The sequence below is a fragment of the Scyliorhinus torazame genome, chromosome 11 (genome assembly GCF_047496885.1).
Source record: "Scyliorhinus torazame isolate Kashiwa2021f chromosome 11, sScyTor2.1, whole genome shotgun sequence".
Lineage (NCBI taxonomy): Eukaryota > Metazoa > Chordata > Chondrichthyes > Carcharhiniformes > Scyliorhinidae > Scyliorhinus > Scyliorhinus torazame.
Window position 1 is genome coordinate 178,859,313 of NC_092717.1, and position 27,585 is coordinate 178,886,897.

At 46.1% G+C, this 27,585-nt stretch overlaps 1 protein-coding gene across 5 annotated transcripts in view; it reads left to right on the forward strand.

The window, feature by feature from the left end:
- Window positions 1-27,585, forward strand: part of LOC140385682 (phosphatidylserine synthase 1-like) — a 68,346-nt gene that overhangs the window by 13,416 nt on the left and 27,345 nt on the right. For all 5 annotated transcript variants that reach the window (XR_011933417.1, XR_011933418.1, XM_072468085.1 and 2 more), the window contains exons 6-9: window positions 6,296-6,447; window positions 12,587-12,728; window positions 18,561-18,673; window positions 25,323-25,388. Coding sequence is in view for 3 of the 5 variants with exons in the window: in XM_072468085.1 (XP_072324186.1) it covers window positions 6,296-6,447; window positions 12,587-12,728; window positions 18,561-18,673; window positions 25,323-25,388 (473 nt within the window). In the remaining 2 variants the exon portion in view is untranslated. The remainder of the gene's footprint in view (window positions 1-6,295; window positions 6,448-12,586; window positions 12,729-18,560; window positions 18,674-25,322; window positions 25,389-27,585) is intronic.

Here is a 27,585-nt window from a genome sequence, read left to right on the forward strand (position 1 = left end):
TCTGGTTAGTAAACGGGTGGCATTCGAGGCAGGGAGTATTGTGGCGGACAAGGGGGGGCAGGTACGTAATGGTGAGTGGCAAGCTGCAGGGGGCCCGGGTGGTGGTGGTGAACGTTTATGCCCCGAACTGGGATGACGTGGAATTCATGAGGCGTATGTTGGGTACAATCCCGGACTTGGACTCAAGTAACTTGATCATTGGGGGGGGGGGGGCACTTTAACACTGTTCTGGATTCTGCACTGGACCGGTCTAAGTCCAGGTCAGGAAAGAAATTGACGGTGCCCAAAGCCCTGTGGGAGTTAATGGATCAGATGGGGGGGGCGTGGACCCATGGAGATTTGCACGACCAAGGGCGAAGGAGTTCTCCTTTTTCTCCCACGTCCACAAAGTCTACTCGCGGATTGACTTTTTTTGTGTTGAGCAGGGCATTAATCCCGAGGGTGAAGGGGATCGAGTATTCGGCCATTGCGGTCTCGGACAATGCCCCGCACTGGGTGGTCTTGCGACTGGGGGCAGAGCGAGGGCAGCGCCCTCTCTGGAGACTGGATGTGGGGCCGCTAGCGGATGAAGCGGTATGTGGGCGGATAAGGAGGAGCATCCAAAACTGTGTGATAACAAATGACACGGGGGAGGTAACCGCAACAACAGTTTGGGAGGCTATGAAGGGGAGGCTATGAAGGCGGTTATCAGAGGGGAGTTATTTTCTGTTGGGTCCCACAGAGAGAGAGCGCGGAGAGGGAGAGGCTGGTGGGAGAGATACTTGGAGTAGATAGGCAGTACGCGGAGACCCCGAGGAGGGGCTGCTGAAGGAATGCCGGAGATTACAGGCGGAGTTCGATTTGTTGACCACTGGGAAGGCGGAGTCACAGCTGAGGAAGGTGAAAGGGGCAGTCTACGAGTATGGGGAGAAAGCAAGTAGGATGCTGGCGCACCCAACTTCGCAGGAGAGAGGCAGCCAGGGAGATCGGGGGAGTGAGGGATAAGGAAGGTAATACGGTCTTGAGCCCAGAGAAGATCAATGAAGTCTTCAAGGAGTTTTATTGTAAACTGTACAAGTCTGAATCCCCGAGGGGAGGGGAAGGGATGAAGCAATTTATGGATCAATTGAGGTTCCCAAGGGTGGACGAAGATCTGGTGGAGAGTCTGGGGGCCTCGATTGAGTTGGAGGAGGTAGTTAAGGGCCTAGCAAGTATGCAGTCGGGCAAGGCCCCGAGTCCTGACAGCTTCCCTGTAGAATTTTATAAGAAATTCTTGGAGCTACTGAGCCCACTCCTGCTAAGAACCCTTAACGAGACAAAGGAGAGAGGAACCCTCCCCCCGATGATGTCGCAGGCATTGATCTCGCTCATTTTGAAGAGGGAGAAGGATCCACTTCAATGTGGGTCCGACAGGCCGATATCGCTCCTGAATGTTAATGCCAAACTGTTGGCAAAAATTCTGGCTACCAGAATAGAGGACTGTGTCCCGGGAGTGATTGATGAGGATCAGATGGGTTTCGTCAAGGGCAGGCAATTGGACACACATGTGAGGAGGCTCCTAAACATTATCATGATGCCCTCAGAAGGAGGGGACGCAGAAGTAGTGGCTGCAATGGATGCAGAGAAAGCCTTTGACCGGGTGGAATGGAGTACCTGTGGGAAGTGTTAGGTAGGTTTGGATTTGGTGAGGGATTCATAGGGTGGGTCAAACTACTGTATCAGGCCCCCGTAGCAAGTGTGTCCACGAACCGGCTACGGTCGGAGTATTTTAGGCTGCACCGAGGGACAAGGCACCCCTGGCAATTTGCCCTGGCAATTGAGCTGTTGGCCATAGCGCTGAGGACTTCAAGGAACTGGAGGGGGCTGGTTCGGGGGGAGGAGCACCGGGTTTCCCTCTACGCGGTCGGCCTGCTATTGTATATTTCGGACCCGCTAGAGGGGATGGGGGAGGTCATGCGGATCCAAAGGGACTTTGGGAGCTTCTCGGGGTACAAGTTGAACGTGGGGAAAAGTGAGCTGTTTGTAATCCACGCTAGGGGTCAGGAGGAGAGACTGGGGGATCTCCCGCTCAAGATGGTGGAGAGAAGCTTTCGTTACCTAGGTATACAGGTGGCTAAGAACTGGGATGCCCTACACAGGCTCAATCTATCTATCTTGGCTTGTAGAGCAGTTGGAGGGAGACTTTAAAAGGTGGGACATGCTCCCGCTTTCCCTGGCGGGAAGGGTGCAGACTGTGAAGATGACGGTTCTCCCCAGATTCCTGTTCGTTTTCCAGTGCCTTCCCATCTTCACCCCCAAATCCTTCTTCAAGCGGGTGAACAGGATTATCACGGGATTTGTGTGGGCAAACAAGACCCCGCGAGTTAAAAGACTGTTTTTGGAGCACGGCCGGGGGGGAGGGTAGGCACTGCTGAACTTCTGTAGCTACTATTGGGCGGCTAATGTGGCCATGATTAGGAAATGGGTAATGGAGCAGGGGGCGGCTAGATGCGGCGTCATGCAAAGGCACAAGCCTAGGGGCACTGGTAACGGCACCGCTGCCGTTCTCGCCGGCATGAGACACCACCAGCCCAGTGGTGACGGCGGCACTGAGGGTCTGGGGTCAGTGGAGGAGGCACAGGAAGGAGGAGGGGGCCTCACTTTGGACCCTGATACAGAACAACCATAGATTTGCTCCGGGCAAGATAGACGGGGGTTTCAAGGCTGGCATTGGGCAGGTATTAGGAGGATAGGAGACCTGTTTATAGAGGGGACTTTCTCTAGCTTGAAGGCGCTGGAGGAGAAGTTCAGCCTACCCTGGGGAAATGCCTTCAGATACCTCCAAGTCTGCGACTTTCTCAAAAAACAGGTGGGAACATTTCCGTTGCTACTCCCTCGAAGGATACAGGACAGGGTGGTGTCTGGCATCTGGGTAGGAGAGGGGAAGGTGTCGGACATATATCAGGAGCTGCAGGAGGTGGAGGAAGCCTCAGTGGAGGAACTGAAGGGCAAGTGGGAGGAGGAGCTAGATGAGGGCCTGTGGGTTCATGCCCTGGGCAGGGTGAATTCTTCCTCATCATGTGCCAGGGTCAGCTTAATTCCGTTTAAGGTGGTACACGGGCTCACATGACGATGGCGAGAATGAGCAAGTCTTTGGGGTGGAGGATAGGTGTGCGAGGTGTTCAGGGAGTCCGACGAACCATGTCCATATGTTCTGGGCATGCCCGGCGCTCAAAAGAATTCTGGCAGGGCTTTGCGAGGGCTATGTCCAGGATTTTGGACACGTGGGTGAAGCAGAGTCCAACAATAGCGATATTTGGGGTGTCAGAGGATCCGGGAGTGCAGGAAGCGAAAGAGGCCGAGGGACTGGCCTTTGCCTCCCTGGTAGCCCGGAGACGGATCTTGCTAATGTGGAGGGACTCGAAACACCCGAGCGTGGAGACCTGGGTTAGTGACATGGCTGGATTCCTCAGCCTGGAGCGAATAAAGTTTGCCTTGAGAGGGTCCTTGCTGGGGTTCTCCCGGCGGTGGCAACCTTTCCTTGACTTTCTAGGGGAGCGGTAAAATGTCAGCAGCAGCAGCAATCGGGGGGGGGGGGGGGGCTCAGGAGGGGGAACTGTCTATTTAATGTATGTTTTCTTTTTGTATAATGATAACAGCCACCTAGTTTTGTTAAATATTTATCGTTTATTTTTCTGTTATTGGTTATGTAAAAATTCTGTTTGAAAAAAGCTTTAATAAAAACAATTTAAAAATAAATAAATATATATATATATATATATATATATATATAGGGTGGTGAAAAAGGCACATGGGACACTTGCCATTATCAATCGAGGCATTGATTACAAAAACATGGAGGTCATGTTGGAGTTATATAGAACTTTGGTGAGGCCACATCTGGAGTATTGTGTGCAATGTTTTTTTAAAAAATTCATTTGTGGGATGTGGGCATTGCTGGTTAGGCCAGCGTTTATTGTCCATTCCTGGTTGCCCTTCAGAAGGTGGTGGTGAGTGGCCTTCTTGAACTGGTGCAATCCTTGAGGTGTAGGTACACCAACCGTGCTGTTGGGGAAGGAATCCAGGATGTTGCCCCAGCGACCATGAAGGAACGGCGATATATTTCCAAGTCAGGGTGGTGAGTGACTTGGAGGGGAACCTCTGGGGTATCCAGATATCTGCTGCTCTTGTCCTTCTAGATGGTAGTGGTCATGGGTTTGGAAGGTGCTGTCTAAGGAAACTTGGTGAGTTACTGCAGTGCATCTTGTAGATGGTACACACGGCTGCCACTGTTCGTCAGTGATGGAGCATGGGTTTGTGGAAGGGGTAGCAATCAAGTGGGCTGCTTTGTCCTGGATGGTGTCGAACTTCATGAGTGTTGTTAGAACTGCACTCATCCAGGAAAATGGAGAGTATTCCATTGCACCCCTGACATGTGTCTTGTGGATGGTGGACAGGCTTTGGGGTGGGGGTGGGGGGGGGGGGGGGGCGGGGGTCAGGGGTCAGGAAGGTGAGTTACTTGCCGTAGGATTTGTAGCCTTTGACCTGCCCTGGTAGCCACAGTATTAATATGGTTAGCCGAGTTCAGTTTCTGATGAATGGTAACCCCCAGGATGTTGATTGTGGGGGGTTCAGCGATGATAATGCTGTTGAATGTCAAGGGGCGGTGGTTAGATCCTTTCTTGTAGGAGATGGTCATTGCCTGGCACTTGTGTGGCACAAATGTAACTTGCCACTGGTCAGCCCAAGCCTGGATATTGTCCAGATCTTGATGCATTTGGTCATGGACTGCAATTCTGGTCACCACATTATAGTAAGGATATGATTGCACAGGAAGGAGTACAGGGGAGATTCCCCAGGATGTTGCCTGGAATAGAACATTTAAGTTATGAAGAGAGGATGGTGAGACGTGGGTTGTTTTCACTGGAGCAGAGAAGACTGGGGGGTGACCTGATTGAGGTGTACAAGGTTATGAGGGGCGTGGACAGGGAGCAGCTGTTCCCCTTAGTTGAAGGTTCAGTCACGGGATGCAAGTTCAAGATGAAGGACAGAGGTTTGGTGGGATGTGAGGAAAGACCTTTGTATCCAGCGGGTGGTGACCGCCTGCAATGCACTGCCTGGGAGGGTGGTAGAGGCGGGTTGCCTCATATCCTTTAAAAGTACCTGGATGAGCACGTAGCACATCATAACATTTGAGGCTATGGACCAAGTGCTGGTAAATGGGATTAGGTAGGCAGATCAAGTGTTTTTCATGTGCTGATGCAGCCTTGATGGGCCGAAGGGCCTCTTCTGCACTGTATTTTCTGTGATCTTCAAGGACATATAATATTCTGGAAGAATGTGTTTTTAAAAGGCACTGTACCATAAAGGGTTGATGCAAGGACACTGGTTGCTGCTGATCCTGGAAAAGACAGCACTTTACAAGAAAAGGTCATCAAGGAGTTTTTAAAAACCTGGGATCATCTTAACCTTGGTGGACTGTTTACAAGAGAGTCACCGTTGTTTATGTTTCTGAGGGAAAAAAACATGTTTGGAAAATTGTGTTTAAGAGCTGGCAGGCTGGTTTTGCTTTGGGGTGAAAAGAAGGATCAGTTGCCGAGGTAAAGAAGACAACACCTGAACTCCAGCCCCAGCCAAAAGCAGAAAGTGAATGCAAGTTTCCAAAGTCACTCTTGCGTTCTGAATTCGACCGACTGCATGTTTTCTGTGAAGTCCGCCCAGTGCAAGAGTTATCAATTCTTTCACAGGCAGGGCTGAGCGATCAACCATATAACCCAGACACCAGTTCACAAACTCCACCATCTGGCCTTTTACTCCTGAACCATTGGTTTTATAATCTTTTGGGCAGAATTCCTTTATTTTATTTTTGTCTGTGGTTTTGTGTTTGTGTGTGATAGGTTATTTTGAAAGAGTAAATATTATACTTTCATATTTCATACTGTAAATCAGTTTTGCCTTCTACTTGACCAGTCTGATTTTATAATTTAAGACTAAGATGAGAGGGGGTAAAACGCTCTCTGAGGGTAGTTAGTCTGGAATCCTCTTTCCCGAGAGAGCACCTGAGGCTTTGAATTTATTGAAGGCTGTGTTCGACTTTTGATAGACCAGGGAGTTGAGGGTTATGGGGAAGACGAGGAAGTGGAATAGACATCACATAAAGATCAGGCCATGGTCATATCGAATGGCAGAGCAGGCTCAAAGGGCCGAATGGCCTACTCCAGTTCTATTTCCTCTGCTCCCATGTTTAAAGCCTTCAACTGTTTAACTGCCATAAATGAAAATTGATTTCCCTGCTCATTGTGTCATGTAATTTTATTTTTTGTTTATCTTCCTTTAGCTGTTCTTCATGCATCTGTTGCCCAATTTTGCTGAATGCTGGTGGGATCAGGTCATTCTTGACATTCTGCTCTGCAATGGCGGTGGTATTTGGCTTGGTATGGTGGTCTGCCGCTTCTTGGAAATGAGAACCTATCACTGGGGAAGTTTTAAGTAAGTGTCCTTGGTTGTCATTTGTTGCACATTACAGCGTGTTAACAGCACATTATTCAGCCCACAGTTCAGTGCTGGTGTTTATACTCCACATGAGCATCCTCCCACATTTCTTCATCGAACCCTATTAACATATCTTTCTATTCTTTCATGTCATGTACTTATCTAACTTCCCTTCAAAGAATCTGTGCTATTCACCTCAGCTACTCCTTTTAATTGTGAGTTTTATGTGCCAACCACTCTCTGGGTAAATACATTTTTCCTGAACTTCCTGCTGCATCTCTTAGTTACTGCCTCCTACTTGTGCCCCCAGTTCTCTTTCCCGCAAGCAGAAATACCTTCTCTATCTTTACCTGATCAAGCCCTTCCATAATTTAAAAGACCTCCATCAAGTCATTTCTTAGTTTTTTTTTTAAAGAAAAGAGCACCAAGCTGTGAAATCTTAACCTTTATTTTTATTGTCAAAAGTAGGCTGCAATGAAGTTACTGTGAAAGTCCCCGAGTCGCCACTCTACGGCGCCTGCTCGGGTACACGGAGAATTCAGAACGTCCAATTCACAGTATCCCAATTCTGATATCGTTCTACTAAATCATTTTGCACCTTATCGATTGATGCACTATCCTTTTTCTACTGTGGAGAACAGTACTATTCATAGTGTGGATGGCACATTGGTAATGTCGCTGGACCAGTAATTCAGAGACCCAAGGTAATGCTCTGGATTTGAATCCCACCACCACAGATGGTGGAATTTAAACTCAATAACAAAAAGTCTAATGAAGACTATAAAAAGCCATTGTGGATGGTTGTAAATATATAACTGGTTCACCAGATGTCCTTGAGGGAAGGAAACCTGCCACCCTTACAGGGATGGTGCAGGAGGGAGGGTTTCAGATTTATGGATAATTGGGGCTCATTCTGGGGTCGGTGGGATCTCTACAAACGGGAGGGTCTACACCTGGACCAGAGGGTTACCAATATCCTGGGGGGGGAAATTTGCGAATGCTCTTCGGGAGGGTTTAAACTAGTTCAGCAGGGGCTGGGGAACCTGAATTGTAGCTCCAGTATACAGGAGGTTGAGAGTAGTGAGGTCATGAGTAAGGTTTCAAAGTTGCAGGAGTGTACCGGCAGGAAGGTGGTTTAAAGTGCGTCTTCTTCAATGCCAGGAGCATCCGGAATAAGGTGGGTGAACTTGCGGCATGGGTTGGTACCTGGGACTTCGATGTTGTGGCCATTTCGGAGACATGGATAGAGCAGGGACAGGGATGGTTGTTGCAGGTGCCGGGGTTTAGATATTTCAGTAAGCTCATGGAAGGTGGTAAAAGAGGGAGAGGGGTGGCATTGTTAGTCAAGGACAGTATTACGGTGGCAGAAAGGACGTTTGATGAGGACTCGTCTACTGAGGTAGTCTGGGCTGAGGTTAGAAACAGGAAAGGAGAGGTCACCCTGTTAGGGGTTTTCTATAGGCCTCCGAAAAGTTCCAGAGATGTAGAGGAAAGGATTGCAAAGATGATTCTGGATAGGAGCGAAAGCAACAGGGTAGTTGCTATGGGGGACTTTAACTTTCCAAATATTGACTGGAAACGCTATAGTTAGAGTACATTAGATGGGTCCGTTTTTGTCCAATGTGTGCAGGAGGGTTTCCTGACACAGTATGTAGATAGGGCAACGAGAGGCGAGGCCATATTGGATTTGGTACTGGGTAATGAACCAGGACAGGTGTTCGATTTGGAGGTAGGTGAGCACTTTGGTGATAGTGACCACAATTCAATTACGTTTACTTTACTGATGGAAAAGGGATAGGTATATACCGCAGGGCAAGAGTTATATCTGGGGGAAAGGCAATTATGGATGCGATGAGGCAAGACTTAGGATGCATCGGATGGAGAGGAAAACTGCAGGGGATGGGCACAATGGAAATGTGGAGCTTGTTCAAGGAACAGCTACTGCGTGTCCTTGATAAGTATGTACCTGTCTGGCAGGGAGGAAGTGGTCGAGCAAGGGATCCGTGGTTTACTAAAGCAGTCGAAACACTTGTCAAGAGGAAGAAGGAGGCTTATGTAAAGATGAGACATGAAGGTTCAGTTAGGGCGCTCGAGAGTTACAAGTTAGCTGGGAAGGACCTAAAGAGAGAGCTAAGAAGAGCCAGGAGGGGACATGAGAAGTTTTTGGCAGGTAGGATCAAGGATAACCCTAAAGCTTTCTATAGATATGTCAGGAATAAAAGAATGACTAGGGTAAGAGTAGGGCCAGTCAAGGACAGTAGCGGGAAGTTATGCTTGGAGTCCGAGGAGATAGGAGAGGTGCTAAATGAATATTTTTTGTCAGTATTCACACAGGAAAAAGACAATGTTGTCGAGGAGAATACTGAGATTCAGGCTACTAGACTAGAAGGGCTTGAGGTTCATAAGGAGGAGGTGTTAGCAATTCTGGAAAGTGTGAAAATAGTTAAGTCCCTAGGGCCGGATGGGATTTATCCTAGGATTCTCTGGGAAGCTGGGGAGGAGATTGCTGAGCCTTTGGCTTTGATCTTTAAGTCATCTTTGTCTACAGGAATAGTGCCAGAAGACTGGAGGATAGCAAATGTTGTCCCCTTGTTCAAGAAGGGGAGTAGAGACAGCCCCGGTATCTATAAACCAGTGAGCCTTACTTCTGTTGTGGGAAAAATCTTGGAAAGGTTCATAAGAGATCGGGTGTATAATCATCTGGAAAGGAATAATTTGATTCGAGATAGTCAACACGGTTTTGTGAAGGGTAGGTCGTGCCTCCCAAACCTTATAGAGTTCTTTGAGAAGGTGACCAAACAGGTGGATGAGGGTAAAGCAGTTGATGTGGTGTATATGGATTTCAGTGAAGCGTTTGATAAGGTTCCCCATGGTAGGCTACTGCAGAAAATACGGAGGCATGGGATTTAGGGGGATTTAGCAGTTTGGATCAGAAATTGGCTAGCTGGAAGAAGACAAAGGGTGGTGGTTGATGGGAAATGTTCAGACTGGAGTCCAGTTAATAGTGGTGTACCACAAGGATCTGTTTTGGGGCCACTGCTGTTTGTCATTTTTATAAATGACCTGGAGGAGGGCGTAGAAGGATGGGTGAGTAAATTTGCAGATGACACTAAAGTCGGTGGAGTTGTGGACAGTGCGGAAGGATGTTACAAGTTACAGAGGGACATAGATAAGCTGCAGCGCTGGGCTGAGAGGTGGCAAATGGAGTTTAATGCAGAAAAGTGTGAGGTGATTCATTTTGGAAGGAGTAACAGGAAGACAGAGTACTGGGTTAATGGTAAGATTCTTGGCAGTGTGGATGAGCAGAGAGATCTCGGTGTCCATGTACATAGATCCCTGAAAGTTGCCACCCAGGTTGAGAGGGTTGTTAAGAAGGCGTATGGTGTGTTAGCCTTTATTGGTAGAGGGATTGAGTTTCGGAGCCATGAGGTCATGTTGCAGCTGTACAAAACTGGTGCGGCTGCATTTGGAGTATTGCGTGCAATTCTGGTTGCCGCATTATAGGAAGGATGTGGAAGCATTGGAAAGGGTGCAGAGGAGATTTACCAGAATATTGACTGGTATGGAGGGAAGATCTTATGAGGAAAGGCTGACGGACTTGAGGCTGTTTTCGTTAGAGCGAAGAAGGTTAAGAGGTGACTTAATTGAGGCATAGAAGATGATCAGAGGATTGGATAGGGTGGACAGAGAGAGCTTTTTTCCTCAGATGATGATGTCTAGCACAAAGGGACATACCTTTAAATTGAGGGGAGATAGATATAGGACAGATGACAGAGGTAGGTTCTTTACTCCGAGAGTAGTAAGGGCGTGGAATGCCCTGCCTGCAACAGTAGTGAACCCGCCAACACTAAGGGCATTCAAATGGTTGTTGGAAAGACATATGGACGATAAGGGAATAGTGTAGATGGGCTTTAGAGTGGTTTCACAGGTCAACGCAACATCGATGGCCGAAGGGCCTGTACTGCGCTTCTATGTTCTATGGTCTAAAGCAGTGTGGTTGACTCTTAAATGCTCTCTGAAATGGCCCACGAAGCCCCTCAGTTGTATTCAACTGCTGTGAAGAAAACAAAGGAAAGAAAGCGGACGGACCACCCGGCGTCGATCAAGGCACCGGATGTGACAACGACAAACCCAGCCCTGTTGACTGTGCAAAGTCCTCCTTATTAACAACTGGGGCCACAATTAGGAGAGCTATCTCACAGACTAGTCAAGCAACAGCCTGACATGATCATGATCTCAGAATCATATCTTACAGACAATGTCCCAGACACCACTTTCACCGTTCCTCGGTATGACCTGTCTCACCAGCAAGACAGACTCAGCAGAGGTGGCGACACATTGGTGTGCAGTCGGGAGGGAGTTGCTCTAGGAGTCTTCAACATGAACTCTGGACCCCATGAAGTCTCATGGCACTTGGTCAAACATGGGCAAGGAATCATTCTATTGAGTACCACATACGATCCCCCGTCAGCTGATGAATCACTCCTCCTCCATGTTGAACACCACTTGGAGGAAGCATTGAGGGTGGCAAGGGCACAGAATGTGCTCTGGATAGGGGACTTCAATGTCCATCACCATGAGTGGCTCGGTAGTACCACCAAAGACCGAGCTGGCCAGGTCCTAAAGGATGTAGCTGCTCAACTGGGACTGGCAGTCGGTGAGGGGGCCAACATGAGGGAAAAACATACTTAACATCACCCTCACCAACCTGTGTGCTGCAGATGCATCTGTCCATCACAGTATCGGTAGGAGTAACTACCGCACAGTCCTTGTAGAGACAAAGTCCCATCTTCATATTGAGGATACCCTTCATCGTGTTGTGTGGCACTACCACCGTGCTAAATCGGATAGATTTTTAACCCATCTAGCAACAAAGCTGGGCTATGGGCCATCAGCAGCAGCAGAAATGTACTTAACCACAATCTGCAACCTCATGGCCCAGCATATCCCCTACTCCACCATTACCACCAAGCCAGGGATCAACCCTGTTTCAATGAAGAGTGCAGAAGGGCGTTCCAGGAGCAACACCAGGCATACCTAAAAATGAGGTGCTAACCTGGTGAAGCTGCAACACAGGACTACATGTGTGCCAAACCACATGAGCAACAAGTAATAGACAGCTGAGCAATCCCACAACCGATGGGTCAGATCTAAGCTCAACAGTCCTGCCACATCCAACTGTGAATGGTTGTGGACAATTAAACAAGGCTCCACAAATATCCCCATCCTCAATGATTGAGGAGCCCAGCACATCTACGCAAAAGACGAGGCTGAGGCATTCGCAACAATCTTCAGCCAGAAGTACCAAGTCAATGACCCATCTCTGCCTCCTCCTGAGGTCCCCAACATCACAGACGTCAGTCTTCAGCCAATTCGATTCATTCCACGTGACATCAGGAAATGGCTGAAGGCCAGGGATACTGCAAAGTCTATGGGCCCTGACAATATTCCAGCAATAGACCTAAAGACTTGTGCTCCAGAAGTTGCCACATCCCTAGCCAAGCTGATAGTACAGCTACATCACTGGCATCCACCAAGCAATGTGGAAAATTGCCCAGTTATTTACTGTACACAAGAAACAGGACAAATCCAATACAGCCAACTACCGTCTCGTCAGTCTACACTCAATCATCAGCAAAGTGTTGGACTAATAATAATCTTTATTGTCACAAGTAGGCTTCCATTAACACGCAATGAAGTTACTGTAAAAAGCCCCTAGTTACCACATTCCACGTACACGCAAGGAGAATTCAGAATGTTCAAATTACCTAATAGCACGTCTTTCGGGACTTGTGGGAGTTCTTTCTTGTCTATTTGTCACCGTTTTAAATGATTCCCACTGCTGTCTATGCCTTTTTTTTGTTTTTCAATAATTGTTTGGTGCTTATTTTCCCTAGTTCCATTCTCATCCTTCTCAACCTTTGTAATATGCTGAAATTGCTGTAGCCTAAAAGTTCCCTTACACTTGTTTTTCATTGTGACCTTTCCTGCAAGTTTGGTCACTTGGCATTAAAACTACTGCAATTGATGCTATTTAGAATGGTTTGCAATAAGTTAAAATGCATTTTTGTTTTGGGGAATGGAAGGGCTTTCTGCTTTGTGTCAAACCCACACTAATAAAATGTGTTTCTATCAGGGCAATTCACACTACCAGTGGAAAGCTGAAACGAGCAGTGCTGCAATTTACTCCGGCCAGTTGGACGTATGTTCGCTGGTTTGATCCAAAATCTTCCTTTCAGAGGGTGGCTGGAATTTACCTCTTCCTAATTATCTGGCAGGTAAATAATAAATCTGGAAAGCATGTATGAGTTCTCATCTGATAAAGATACTTCTTTGTAACTTATTGGGTGGAGCATTCATCTTTGGCGAGGGTGTAAAATGTGCAATAATAGATCAGCCACCCATTGTGCACCCTGCTGTTTAGATGGCTGCTAGCGCCTGTTTTGCACTTTGCATTTCTGCAACCAATTTGTAATTTGATTTGCTGTTATGTTGCTAGCCAGTTATTGTCAAACTGAACTGATGTTTTAGTATAGTTTGTGCAATCATGGTGATTTCCAAATTATGGGGTTGGTTGGGTGTTGTGAAAGTGTGGGGCTGCATGTGACTAGGTTAGCAGCAGGGCACTGACGTATTACAGTGCGTCCAATACTTAACTGAGTGACTTGAATGCAGAATGAATGCTCTGCACTTTTTCCATTGTTAGTGCCTCACGCATGCTGTGCTCTACAATAGCAATAGATTGAGATGCTCTCAAACTGTCCTTCTTTTGTTCATTGCCTGGTTCGCATTACCATTTTAAAATTATTTTAGTTGGCCGAATGATCTTTGTCGTGTTTCATTGGTTGTGCTGTCCCTTTGTTCTGACTGTGTCAGAAATTACATTCACCACTTACCACGTCAATCTATGTTCTTTTCCATCTCTACTCTGTGGCATAGTGGTTGGCACGGTTGCTTCGCGGCTCCGGGGTCCCGGGTTCGATTTCCGGCTTGGGTCGATGTCTGTGTGCAGTCTGCACGTTCTCCCCGTGTCTGCGTGTGTTTCCTCCGGGTGTTCCGGTTTCCTCCCACTGTCCGGGGATGTGCGGGTTGGGTGGATTGGCCATGCTCAATTGCCTTTGGTGTCCAAAAAAGTTAAGTGGGGTTACTGGGTTGTGGGGATGGGATGGAGGTATGGACTTGGGTAGGCTGCTCTTTCCAAGGGCCGGTGCAGACTCGATGGGCTGAATGGCCTCCTTCAGCACTGTAAATTCAATGATTCTATACGCCTATTACATAATACAAGGAGAGGAATGGGAATGAGAAAGCACCTTTCAATCAATGCCAGTAGTTTGGTTGGTCTACGTTATGACCTGCACTCCAGTCTCTTTCCATCTTACAGTAGCTACAAATATGTAACCCCCATAAGTATTTTCATTTTGGCCATCACTACTCAGCCAACATCCTGGGAACTCATACCAGTTGACTGCAACTATAATGGCTATGAAGGCTGTTTTTTGTTGACTTCTACAACTCTGGGGCCGGTTTAGCTCAGTTGGCTGGACAGCTGGTTCATGATGCAGAGTGAGACCAACAGCATGGGTTCAATTCCCGTACCGCCTCAAGTTATTCAACCTTCTCAACCTGCCCCCTCAGCTCAGGTATGGTGACCCTCAGGTTAAATCACCACCAGTCAGCTCTCCCCCTCAGAGGAAAGCAGCCTATGGTCATCTGGGACTATGGCGACTTTGCTTTACTATAACTCATGATACGAGAATTGCACAAATTTGTTGAGCATTCTGCTGATATTTACTATTTTGGTCACCGGTTGGTGCTTGGGACTGTAAGTGTGTGAGCCTATGTTGTTCTCTATGGCAATTCTGACTGCCATTCCACTGAGCAGCTCTCTGCTGAATGTGTAGCCTTGAACTGGTGGAATAATGAAGCAATAATTGAAGTATCTTTCGACAAGTAAGAATTGATTGAATTTTAAATTGAGGGTGCTGGGGAAGAGGAAAAGCGGTACTTTCAAAACATGCACAACTTTCAATGTAGATTCTATACTGAGGTGAGGATAGCGACCCTCTTCGGCAGCACATTTCATTTCCCATTTGCAGTACTGGGAATGACTGTTCATACGATAATTCGGAAAGATATGGTCTTATTCAGTTTCGCTGGTTATTTTTAATATTGAGTTAATTGTAGAGCTAATGAAAGATTTACATGTAAACCACGCATATGCTACTCGTTGACCCCTTTCTCGGGTCATTTGCTGCTGATATCTTTGTTGCCCATGGTCAGGACTACTTCCAACTCGCTGCTGCCTGGTCTCCCACTTTCTACTCTCTGTAAACTTGAGGTCATCCAAAACACTGTTGCCAGTGTCTTAACTTGCAACAAGTGTTGCTCCCCTATCACCCCTGTGCTCACTGACCTCCAGTGGCTTATTATAAGCGATCCCAGGCTTAAAAAGATGCTCTTGTGATTAATTCACATCTGAACATGCCATATACTTTAAGTAGGCTAAGCACATTGCAACATGAAAGATTAGACAAACATGGGAAACATAATCTTAGTTCTCATAGAATCCAAAAGTTAAACCTCTATAAAGCTACTGTATCCATCAAAATCAAAAGTAAAATGTTACCTTAAATGCTCTGCGCAGTAAGTTGCCTGCTTAGAAAGACACCTCTCCTCAGTTAAGATTAGAAATGTCAGATGGGACGGGGAGCTGGTAGAAGGGCTGGGGACCCCGATTGGGATGGAAGAGATAGCGGAGGGTCTGAAGGCCATGCACTCGGGTAAAGCCCCGGGGCCGGATGGGTACCCAGTGGAGTTCTCTGGAATATTGGGGCCGTGGTTGAGGACGTTCAGTGAGGCAAGGGAGAGCGGGGTGCTTCCGCCGACAATGTCACAGGCCACAATTTTGCTGATCCTGAAGCGGGACAAGAACCAGGAGCTGTGTGGGTCCTATTCCTATCCGATATCCCTATTGAATGTGGACGCAAAACTGCTGGCCAAAATTTTGTCCTCTAGGATTGAGGATTGTATTCCGGACGTTATTGGGGAGGACCAGACGGGGATTATTAAGGGAAGACAGTTGGTGGCCAATGTAAGAAGGCTAATACACGTGATCATGATGCCCCCAGAGGGTAGGGAGGTGGAGGTAGTGGTCGCAATGGACGCAGAGAAGACCTTTGATAGAGTAGAATGGGAATATCTGTGGGAGATACTGAGACGGTTCGGATTTGGGCGGGGCTTAATTGACTGTCAGGTTGCTGTATCAGGCACCTGTGGCGAGCATACGGATGCATAGGACAACATCGATCTATTTTAGGCTGCATCGGGCGACAAGACAGTGATGCCCCCTCTCCCCACTGTTCGCGTTATCCATAGAGCCGCTGGCAATTGCACTGAGAGCCTCAAGGGGCTTGAGGGGGGGGGGGGGAACACAAGAGTCTTGCTTTATGCAGACGACCTGCTCCTGTATGTATCGGACCCAGTAGAGGGGATGTAAGAATCATGAGGATTCTGGGGGAATTTGGCCGGTTCTCAGGGTACAAACTAAATATGGGGAAAAGTGAGATGTTTGCGGTCCAGCAAGGGGGCAGGAGAGGCGACTGGGGGAGCTGCCGTTCAGAGTGGTAGGGGGTAGCTTTCGGTACCTAGGCATCCAAGGGGCGCAGGAATGGGAACGGCTGCACAAACTAAATCTGGCCCGAATAGTGGACCAAATGAAGGACGATTTTCGGAGGTAGGACCCGCTCCCATTCTCACTAGGTCCCAGTGAGGGTGCAGACGGAGAAGATGACGGTCCTCCCGAGATTCTTGTTTGTGTTTGTGTCTCCCCATCTTTATTCCGCGGTCCTTTTTTAAACGGGTCAACAAAGTGATCACTGGCTTTGTATGGGCGGGCAAGACCCCGCAAGTAAAGAAGGGGATGTTTGAGCAGAGCCAGGGAGTGGGAGGGCTGGTGCTGCCAAACTTCAGTAACTACTATTGGGCGGCGAATATAGCCATGATCAGGAAGTGGGTGGTGGGTGGTGGGGGGTGGGTCGGCATGGGAGCGTGTGGAGGCGGCTTCATGTAAGGGCACCAGCCTAGGGGCGCTGATAACGGCGCCTCTGACGTTCCCGCCGGCACAATACCCCACCAGTCCCATGGTGATGGCGGCCGTGAGAGTCTGGGGGCAATGGAGGAGACCTGTGGGAGCAGAGGGAGCATCGGTTTCATTTCCAATCTGTAATAAACACCGGTTTGCCCCGGGAAGGATGGAAGAGAGCAGGGATTGAGAGGATAGGGGATATATTTAAAGAGGGGAGCTTTCCTAGCTTGACGGAGCTGGAGGAGAAATTTGGATTGGCGAGGGGAAACAAATTCAGGTACCTGCAAGTGCGGGGCTTCCTACGTCGGCAAGTTTTAACCTTCCCGCTCCTACCACCAAGGAGGATTCAGGACGGGGTAGTTTCCAGAGGGTGGGTGGGAGAAGGGAGGGTCTCTGACATTTACAAGGAACGTATGGAGTCGGAGACGATGCAGACTGAGGAGCTGAAGCGCAACTAGGAAGAGGAGTTGGGAGGAGAGATAGAGGATGGTCTATGGGCGGATGCGTTGAGTGGAGTCAACGCGTCCACAACATGTGCCAGGCTGAGCCTGATACAATTCAAGGTCGTTCACCGGGCTCACATGACAGTGGCCCGGATGAGCAGGTTCTTTGGGGTAGAAGACAGGTGTGCAAAGTGTGTGGGAGGGCCAGTGAACCATGTCCACATGTTCTGGACATGTCCAAAACTTAGGGAATTCTGGCAGGGGTTTGCAGATGTCATGTCCACGGTGTTAAAAACAAGGGTGCACCGAGTCCAGAGGTGGCGATTTTCGGGGTGTCGGAAGATCCGCGAATCCAGGAGGATAAAGAGGCAGATGTTCTGGCGTTTGCTTCCCTGGTAGCCCGGAGATGGATATTATTAGCTTGGAGGGACACAAAGCCCCCGAAGACGGTGACCTGGCTATCGGACATGGCTCACTTTCTCTGTCTGGAGAAAATCAAGTTCGCCTTGAGAGGGTCACTGTTAGGGTTCGCCCGGAGGTGGAAACCGTTCGTCGACTTCTTTGCAGAAAATTATCGTCAGCAGAAAGGGGGGCGGGTTAGTTTAGATTACAGTAGGGGGTTAATAAAGGTGGGACCTGTAAGGGAGGAAGATGGCTTTTGCACTATGTTTATAGATTCATGTACATTGTTTATTTTGTTGTTGTTGTCAAACCAAAAAATACCTCAATAAAATGTTTATTTTTTTAAAAAGTCAATTGGCTCTAAGTAGAAGCTTGAATTGAGGATTTCAACACTATTAAGTTTTCAATGGTGAAGTTCCTATCTTTACACTGTTTCTAATTGGATTAGATCATCTCTTGCAAATGTGGTTATTGCCTCTTTTGCAAGTTCATCCCCTTTTCATTGTCCTTCTAAGGTTCTATCATTCCTTATTATTGTTATATTATTCAGTTGTTGAGAATTGTCTTATGTAGTATGAGATATTATCCGGTGTACCCGGGTTCAATTCCAACCTTTAGGTGACTTGTGTGGAGTTCTCCCCGTGTCTGCTCTGGGTGCTCCTGGTTCCTCTCTCAATCCAAAGATGTGCAGGTTAAGTGGATTTGCCATTCTAAATTGTCCCTTGGCGTCCAACGGTTAGGTGGGGATATGGGATTACAGGGGTAGGGTGGGGGAGTGGGTCTAGTGTGCTCTTTCAGAGGGTCAGTGTGGACACGATGGGTCGAATGGCTTCCTTCTACACTGTAGGGATTCTATGATTCTATATCATTACTGGTTTTGTGTTGTGTTTTGTGCCCCCCCGACGATATTTGATCAGAGAGCTTATACAAATATCTTGCCAATTGTCATTTGAAAACCTTGGACACTTTTATTGAATATTTTAGCAAGTTATGTAATGTGGTCCATAGACAATCCATGGTGAAGCTTGCGAAAAGTCATGCAAGTATGTTTCTGTTGTGAAACATTTGACCTGTTTTTAAAATCTCCACACAGTACAGTGCAATTATTTACATTTTCTCGTAATGTTAAGAAAACTAAAGCATTATTGGAATTCATTCGTTTGTGTTTTTTTTAAATTTAGTTGACTGAACTGAACACCTTTTTCTTGAAACACATCTTTGTGTTTCAAGCGGGCCATGTGCTGAGTTACGGTAGAATTCTCTTCATTGGTGTGATCACAGCTCCAACTGTACGGTAAAGCAACTTTATCACTTGTATTTACACATCCTTGTTGATTTGCTGTGGTATTTTGCTCATGAATAAAAATAAATGGTTTATTTTCTGATTTCTGGCTGCTGCTGATAGTTTGTTGTTCTCCCGTCTGTCTTTCAACTTGTCTTCCACCTTTTTCTCTTAGCCTTTCCTCTTCATCTTTACATGCCATCTCTCTTTCCCTGTTTATTTCTCACTCTTTATTTTGTTCATTCTGCCTTTTAACTGTTATCTCCACATATTCTCGACCTCATTTATGTCCCTTTAGTGATTTACTCCACTTTGTGTCTCGCCATATTTAAAAGTAGAACTCATAAAGCACAGTGGTTAGCATTGCTGCCTCACAGCACCAGCAACCCAGGTTCGATTCTGACCTTGGATGATTGTCTGTGGGGAGTTTGCACGTTCTCCCTGTGTCTACGTGGATGTCCTCCGGGTGCTCCGGTTTCTTCCCACAGCCCAAAGTTGAGCAGGTTAGGTGGATTGGCCATGCCAAATTGTCTTTTAGTATCCAAAAGGTTGGGTTGGGTTACAGGGATGGGGTGGGGGGCGTGAGCCTAGGTAGGGTTCAGATTTGATGGGCCAAATGGCCTCATTCTGTCTGCACTGCAGGGATTCTATGAGGAACAGTTGAGGACTCTGGGTCTGCACTCGCTGGAGTTTAGAAGGATGAGGGGTGATCTTATTGAATACTGCGAGGAGTGGATAGAGTGAACGTGGAGAGAGCGTTTTCACTTGTAGGAAAAACTAGAAGCAGGGGACACAACCTCAGACTAAAGGAACAATCCTTTAAAACAGAAATGAGGGGGAATTTCTTCAACCAGAGGGTGGTGAATCTGTGGACCTCTTGGCCGCAGAAGGCTGTGGAGGCCAAACTGGGCTGAGCTGAGTAGATAGCAGGATTGGAGACTGGCCGGCAGAATTAAGTGCTATCATGTTCTTGTCTGACACAGTGATGGAGCCAACACTATGACCGTGAACCTTTGGGTCAAATGGTACCTACCCTGTTGCCGTTGTGGTGGATTTAGATTTGTGGTCCTGACCAGTACCAGCACATACTAAAGCCAATGTAATATCAGTAAATGTGAAATTAATCAGCAGCGCGGGTTCAATTCCCGTACCGGCCTCCCCGAACAGGCACCGGAATGTGGCGACTAGGTGCTTTTCACAGTAACATCATTGAAGCCTACTTGTGACAAGAAGCGATTATTCATTTCCTATAGTATTTGAATATCCTTTAATTCCTTGAGTGACCAAAAATCTGTCTTGAATAGATTGAGCATCCACAGCTTTCTGTTGTGGAGAATTCCAAAGATGCAGATTCCTATGAATGCAGAAAACCTTCATCATCCCAGTGCTAAATGGTTGACCACTTATTCTGAAACTGTGATCCCCAAGTTTGAGATTCCCAGCCAGGGGTAGCTTTCTCCCTGTGTCTACCCTAACAAGCCCCTTAAGAATTCTCTATGTTTCCATTATATCACCACCTCATTCTTCTAAATTCTAGGGGAATATAGACCCTGCACAATAACTCGTAGGACAATCCCCTCATCCCAGGAATCAATCTAGTGAACCTTTGTTGTACTCCCTCCAAGGCAAATATATCTTTTCCTTGAGTAAGGAGACTAAAACTTTGTAGAGTACTCAAAGTGTGATCTATTCAGAGCTCTATATGATTGAAGTAAGACTGACTCTGATACTTCAGACTCCTTATAATTAAAGCCAACTAAAACTTGCTGTATCTACATGTTCGCTTTCTGTAATTCGTGTACAAAGATGCCCAAGTCCCTCGGAATAGCAACATTTCCCAACCTATCATTATTTAAAATATACTCAAAGCAAATAAGCTCACACTTCCACATGTTACATTCCATTGGCCATGTTCTTGTCTGCTCACTTGACCTGCCCATATGCCTCCTGAGTCTCCCTCGCAGCTTATTTTCCGACCTAAGTTTTTAGTGTCAGCAAACTTGGCAACCTACACTTATTTCCTTCATCCATCTTATTGATGCATATTGAAAAGAGTTGAGACCCAAGTATTTATCCTTGTGATACCCTGTTGATTACAGCCTGCCAACCCCTAAAACAATGGCCCATTTATTTTGACTCTTTGCTTCCTGTCAGTAATTAATTCTCAATCCATGTGAATACATTGCCGCCATGCCATGAGCACAAATTTTGTGTAATAACCTCTTGTATGGCACCTTATTGAATGCGCTTTGAAAATCCAAATACCACATCCACTAGTTGCCCTTGTAGTTCCCCTTGTCAAACACCATTTCCCTTCCATGTTGACGCAGGCTAATCCTATTATGATTTTCTAAATGTGCAGTTATGACCTCGCGTTTTCTCCTCTAAAACCCTTCAGTTCAGACCACCAGATCCAGAGAATGTGTCAGTTTTCAGACTCATTAATTTCTCTTTCATTACCAATAAGAATTAATTTACGTTCTCATTAGAATCTTGATTCCCCACAGGTTCCAGAATGTTTTCTTTATCTTCTGTGAAGACACACACATGGGCCATAATTTTCCAGCCCCACGGTACAGGGGAATCTGCGGTGGTGCGGCAAACCGTTGAAATCCCCGTTCATGTTGGCGGGACAAAAAAATCCTACTGGTCTGAAGGGTTGAAAAATTCCAGCCGTAGTTTTTGTTTAAAGTGTCTGCAATTTCCTTATTCCCTATTATATTTTGCCAAGTCAAAAAAGCAGTAAGAAAAATGACGAGGTTGTAAAACAGAGTACCGGTTAGGTTAAAAGTGAGGACAGTGTGTCCTGAAGGAACAGAGAACCTTACAAAGGTAACGGTGCATTATTGATGATGGTGACATCAGCAAAAAGTACATTTAACGTATGAATTAGGAGCAGGAGTTTAGGCCATTTGCGCTCTTGCATCTGTTCCACTATTTAATAAGATCATGGCTGATTTGATTGTGGCCTCAACTACTCCCCTATACCTTGACTTTCTTGTCAATTGACTTTGGATGTGATTTAACCAGGAAAAAACAGTCCCGTTGTGGGCGGGTTTAGTGGGGTGTTTCCTTAGCGTTACAATGGTCCCGCTATCAAACACCTTCATTTTTAAATGGTGCCCCGATCTCTCGATTCCCTGCTGTTAGCACCACTGCTTCACAGCACCAGGGATCCGGGTTCGATTCCAGCCTTGGATGACTGTGAGTGGAGTTTGCACGTTCTCCCCGTGTTTGTGTGGATTTCCTCCGGCGTCTCAAGCTTCCTCCCACAGTCCAAAGATGTGCAGGTTAGGTGTTATTTGGGGATAGGGCAGTGGAGTTGGCTTAGGCAGGATGAACTTTCGGAGGGCCGGTGCAGACTTGCTGGGCCTCATGGCCTCCTTTTGCACTGTAAGGATTCTGTGGAAAAGATTCACCCTAATGTTTCCAGGGATGAGAAACTTCAGCAGCATAGATTGGAGAAGTAAGAAGTATTTAGATTTGCATTTGCAATGTCAAGGCATACAAGGCTATGGGCCAAGTGCTGGAAAATGGGATTAGAATACTTGGGCGGTTGTTTTTGATGGCACAGATGCAATGGACCGAAAGGCCTTTTCTGTGCTGTCGACCTTTATGACGAAGTTGGAACTGTTTTCCTTGGAGAACATTGAGAGGAGATTTTATAGAGGTGTTCAAACTCATGAAGGATCTGGACAGAGTAGATTGGGGAAAATATTTTTTCCCCATGGTGGATGGATCAAGAATGAGAGGGCACAGATTGAAGATAATTTGCAAAAGAAGCAACGGAGACGTGAGGAAAAACGTTTTCACGCAGCGAATGGTTAAGATCTGCAATGTGCTGCCTGAGAATGGAGTGGAGAACTCGTCTGTCAAGGCATTGAAGAGGGAATTGGATTATTATCTGAAAAGGAATGTACAGGACTGCAGGGAGAAGACGAGGGGAATGGCATTGGGCGCATTGCTCATTCGGGGACATGACTGTTCGAGCGGTCTCCTGTGATGCAACAATTCTGTGATTCGTGGCTAAGCGTCAAAGGCTAGCTTTCTGACTGTTTCTCCTGAAATCCCCACTCCTATTTCCCTATTCACAAAACTCTCATTACAGTCACCAGTGACATCCTCTGTAACTATGGTACATACTGCCTCTTTTAACTGAAACATTTGATTATGGGATCTGCCTCCTCAGCATTGTCCTCGCACACCTCCATTGTTGCCCATCCAAGTCTAGCCAGCACAAAAATAGAAAATACTGGACAATCTCAACAGGTCTGACTGCTTCTGTGGAGAGAAAAGGGAGCTAACATTTCGAGTCTGGGTGACTCTTTCTCAAAACCAGCACAGCTTCAACACTGGTGTTTCCTCCCCTCTGCCCCTGCCTCAATCACTGTCAGCGCCCCAGCCTTTTTTCCATTAAAAATAAATAAATAAATGCAGTATTCATCCATAACCAGGGAATCAGTTCCTAGATATTGTGGATGACACCAGTTCTACCTGCCCACTACTGCCCCTGACTTTGCAATCCTTCATGTTGTTCAATTGCTTATCTTGCAGCAGGTTGTAGATGAACTTGAACTTTGCCCAACTGGACACTCCTTTCCTCTTCTATCTCAATTCCCAATTGTTTGCTGGATCACGAGGTAGCCTGTTGAACCGAGAGTCATGCGTCAACTATTCTATTCATAATCAAAGTTGGAAGAACATTATTCTTAGCACTGTGTTAGATAGAAAATTCTGATTATGGATAGCCGTTGAACAGGATAAGGAAAAAAAGGGAGGCTTATGGCAGATACCAAGGGCTCAAAACAGCAGAAGCCCTAGAGGAGTACAGAAAGCACAGGGTGCTACTTAGGAGAGTGAAGAGGGAACATGAAAATACACCGGTGGGTAAAATAAAAGAAAATCCAAAGGTGTTTTCGAAGTATATTAAGGGCAAGTGGATGACCAGGGAAAGAGTAGGGCCCATTAAAGGCCTCCGTGGCAATCTGTGAGTTGAGCGGGAAGACGTTGGTGAAGTTCACTATGGAGAAGGATGATGTAGGTATAGAAAGCAGGGAGGAGGACTGTGATGCATATGAACAAATTAACATTGAGAGGGAAGAGGTATTAATAGTTTTAACAAGCCTAAAAATGGATAAACACCCAGGCCCAGATGAGATGTTTCCAAAGTTGCTGTGGGAGGCAAGCGATTGCAAAGGCTCCCTTTTTTATGATGCCATTATTCAAGAAAGGTGATGGAGACAAACCAGGAAATTACAGGCCAATGAGGCTAACTGATGGGAGGGAAACTATTGAAAAAAATTCTGATGGACAGAATTAATCTCCACTTGGGGAGGCAAGAATTAATCAAGGATAATCAGCATGGCTTTGTCAAAGAGAGATCATGTCTTACAAATTTGACTGACTTTTTCGAAGAGGTAACTGTGTAGACGAGGGTAGTGCAGTTGATGCAGGCTACATGGACATCAGTCAGACTTTCTCGGATGGGGGACTGGTCAAGAAGATAGGAACCCATGGAATCCAGGGCAATTTGTTCGATTGGATCAAAAACTGGTTTTGGTACTGAAACCTTTTTTCCTGTGGCATTCCGCAGGGATCGCTGCTGGGGCCCTTGCTGTTTGTAGTGTACACAAATGTTTTGGACATGAATGTAGATGGTATGCTCAGTAATTTTGTAGATGGTGAAAAAGCTGGCAGTGTGGTAAATAGTGAGAAAAGCCTTCGATTACAGGACATTATAGTCAGGCTGGTTAGATCGACAGAACACTGGCAAATGGAATTTAACCCTGAAAAGTGTTGAGGTGATGCATTTTGAGAAGACTAACAAGGCAAGGGAATACACCGAGGAAGCACAGAGGATTAGAGGGACCTTGGGGTCACGTCCATGATCCCTGAAGGCAGCAGGAAAGATAGATAGGTGATTAAGAAGGCCTATGGGATACTTGCCTTTATTAGTCGAGGCATAGAATATAAAAGCAGAGAGGTTATGATGGAGTGACGTAAAACACTGATTAGCCCACAGCTGGAGTACTGTGTGCAGTTCTGGTCCCCACACTATAGGAAGAATATGATTGCGCTGGAGAGGGAGCAGAGGAGATTCACCAGGATGTTTCCTGGGCTGGAGCGTTTCGGCTATGAAGAGAGATTGGATAGGCTGGGGTTGTTTTTCTGGGAGCAGAGAAGGCTGGGAGGGGAGACCTGATTGAGGTGTATAAAATTATGAGGGGCATACATAGCGTGGATAGGAAGAAACATTTCCCCTTAGTGGAGGGGTCAATAACCAGGGGGGATAGATTTAAGGTAATGGGCAGGAAGTTGAGAGGGGATGCGAGGAACAACGTTTTCACCCAGAGGATGGTGGGAATATGGAACTCTCTGCCATTGCATACAAGGCTATGAACCAAGTGCTAGAAAATGGGATGAGAGTGGGTAGGTGCTTGATGGGCACGACACGATGGGCTGAAGAGCCTCTCTCTGTGCAGTAAAACTCACTCTAGAATCTGCTCCTTTATGCTCATGAGTTATTTGGTGTTGACTTGCCATTCAACAGTCCCTTTGATAACAAGTTGATGGTTAACTTGCAAAAATGGATGTGATGTGTACTTTGCATTTTGTGGAACTCTTGGGAATAAAGTAATCGTTCAATGTTTTTTTTTTACAGGCAGTATTATGCTTATCTCACTGATGCTCAGTGTAAAAGAGTAGGGACACAGTGTTGGGTTTTTGGGTGAGTGTGCTTTTTTTCTTCTTTCCTCGGCTGTGTTAATTTTATGTTATTTAACACTTCAATTGACTAAACGTAAAATCAGATGTTCCTGCTAATCAGCTACATGACCTTTACATTGAATTGCTGATTCAGTCCAATTCAGTTAGCTCCCAGAAAGTGAGTAGGAGGTCTTTTTATTCTTGCTCGAAGCCTACCACTTACCTGTCATGTTATTTGAAAGATCAGGAACCGGTGTGGGCACTGATGTCAACTAGGCCAAAGCTGTAGAAATGCAGAGATTGAGAACTAAAGATTAACCCACCCAAATAAGTTTGGGTGCCCTCTGGTGGTTGATTATGTACGTTATGTTGAACATATGACTTGATTTCTTTCTAAGACCTGCATGGCCTGAAGAGGGAGAGAAATCATTTTGTAAGTAAGTAGTCACAGAGCGCAACTGTACAATAGCTGGTATTTTAATCATTTATATATTTTATTTAAAAGTTTAAAAACATTCTGCAATAATCAACCTGTGAAATCAGTAGAATTATTGCTGCTGACGAGAACATTGTGAGATGTATCTAATTCCACTTCATAGAACTGAAAAGTGGGGGTAGATATTAAAAGGCATAGTTAATCTAATCCTTGATTAAGCAAATGGATCCGGATAATTTCTTTAACTGAAGCAGGGAAATATAGTGAAAATCTTCAGAGTTGTTCAAAATACATTCAGAAACTTCCATGGGAGCTTAGAGTATTAAGGAGACTGGGAACTTATTCACAGTTAGAACATAGAACATTACAGTGCAGTACAGGCCCTTCGGCTCTCGATGTTGCGCCGACCTGTGAAACCACTCTAAAGCCCATCTACACTGTAGAACATAGCACAGTTTTCTTGTGTTCGAAGAGATATTCTTACATTATTGAGATCAGCATCTCGACAGTTAAACTGAAGTTATTTTGATTTGTTTGCTTCCCCTTTCGCTACCACAAATAAAAATGTTAAACAGTTTATTTTAATGAGGACGTTGATTCTTCAAATTAAATGATATTGTCAAAAGCCAAAGCAATTTATTCGTCTCTAGCACAAATGTTCTTGATGATTCCCAGTATGTTCGTCATGAATTTCCAAAACATTTTGGTGACCAGGATGTTAGCGATCCCCAATTTTTAAACTTTGTTTTTCGCTTTCAAGTGAACTTTCAGCAGTACAATTATACCTTACTTTAGTGCTTCCATTGTGTTGTATAGTGTGTTTAATAATGTAACATAGAGAGAAATGCAGATTTATAGATTTATTACTTTAAGGTGTCAGAAATGACTCGGTGGTGGTGCTGTCACCTCTGAGCCACCTTGGGTCTAAGCCCTACTTCACGACCTTAAGAACAACATCTAGACTGACACCACAGTGATTTAATGAGGGAGTGCTGCACTGGTCTTCCAGATAATACATTGAGCCTGTCTTGGGTGCACATGAAAGATCCCCTGGTACTATTTTGAAGAAGAGCTGGTGAGTTCTCCCTGCTATTGTGGCCAGTATTTATCTATCACCCAACATAGCAGATTAGCTGGTCATCATCACATTGCTATTTGTGGGACGTTGCTGAGTGCAATTTGGCTACTGTATGTTCTACATCACAACAGTGACTTCACTTCAGCATCAAATCAAGGAACAGGACCTAATTGATTGATTCAGTACTTAAACATAGAAAATAGGAGCAGGAGTATGCCATTGGGCCCATCGAGTCTGCTCCGCAATTTATTATGATCATGGCTGATCATCCAACTCCGTATCCTGTTCCCGCTTTCCCCCCCATATCCTTTGTTCCCTTTTACCCTAAAAGCTATATCTAACTCCTGCTTGAAAACATACAATGTTTTAGCCTCAACTGCGTCTGTGATAGCGAATTCCATATGCTCACCAAGCTGGGTGAAGAAATTTCTCCTTATCTCAGTCCTATATGGTTTACCCCATATCCGTAGACTGTGACCTCTGGTTCTGGACTCCCCCAACCTTCGGGGATATCCTTCCTGCATCTACCCCAGTCTAGTCCTGTTAGAATCTTGTAGGTTTCTATGAGCACCCCCCCTTATTCTTCTGAACTCCAGCGAATATAATCCTAACCAACTCAACCTCTCTTTGTACATCAATCCTGCCATCCCAAGAATCAGTCTGGTAACCCTTCACTGCACTCCCTCCCGAGCAAGAGCATCCTTC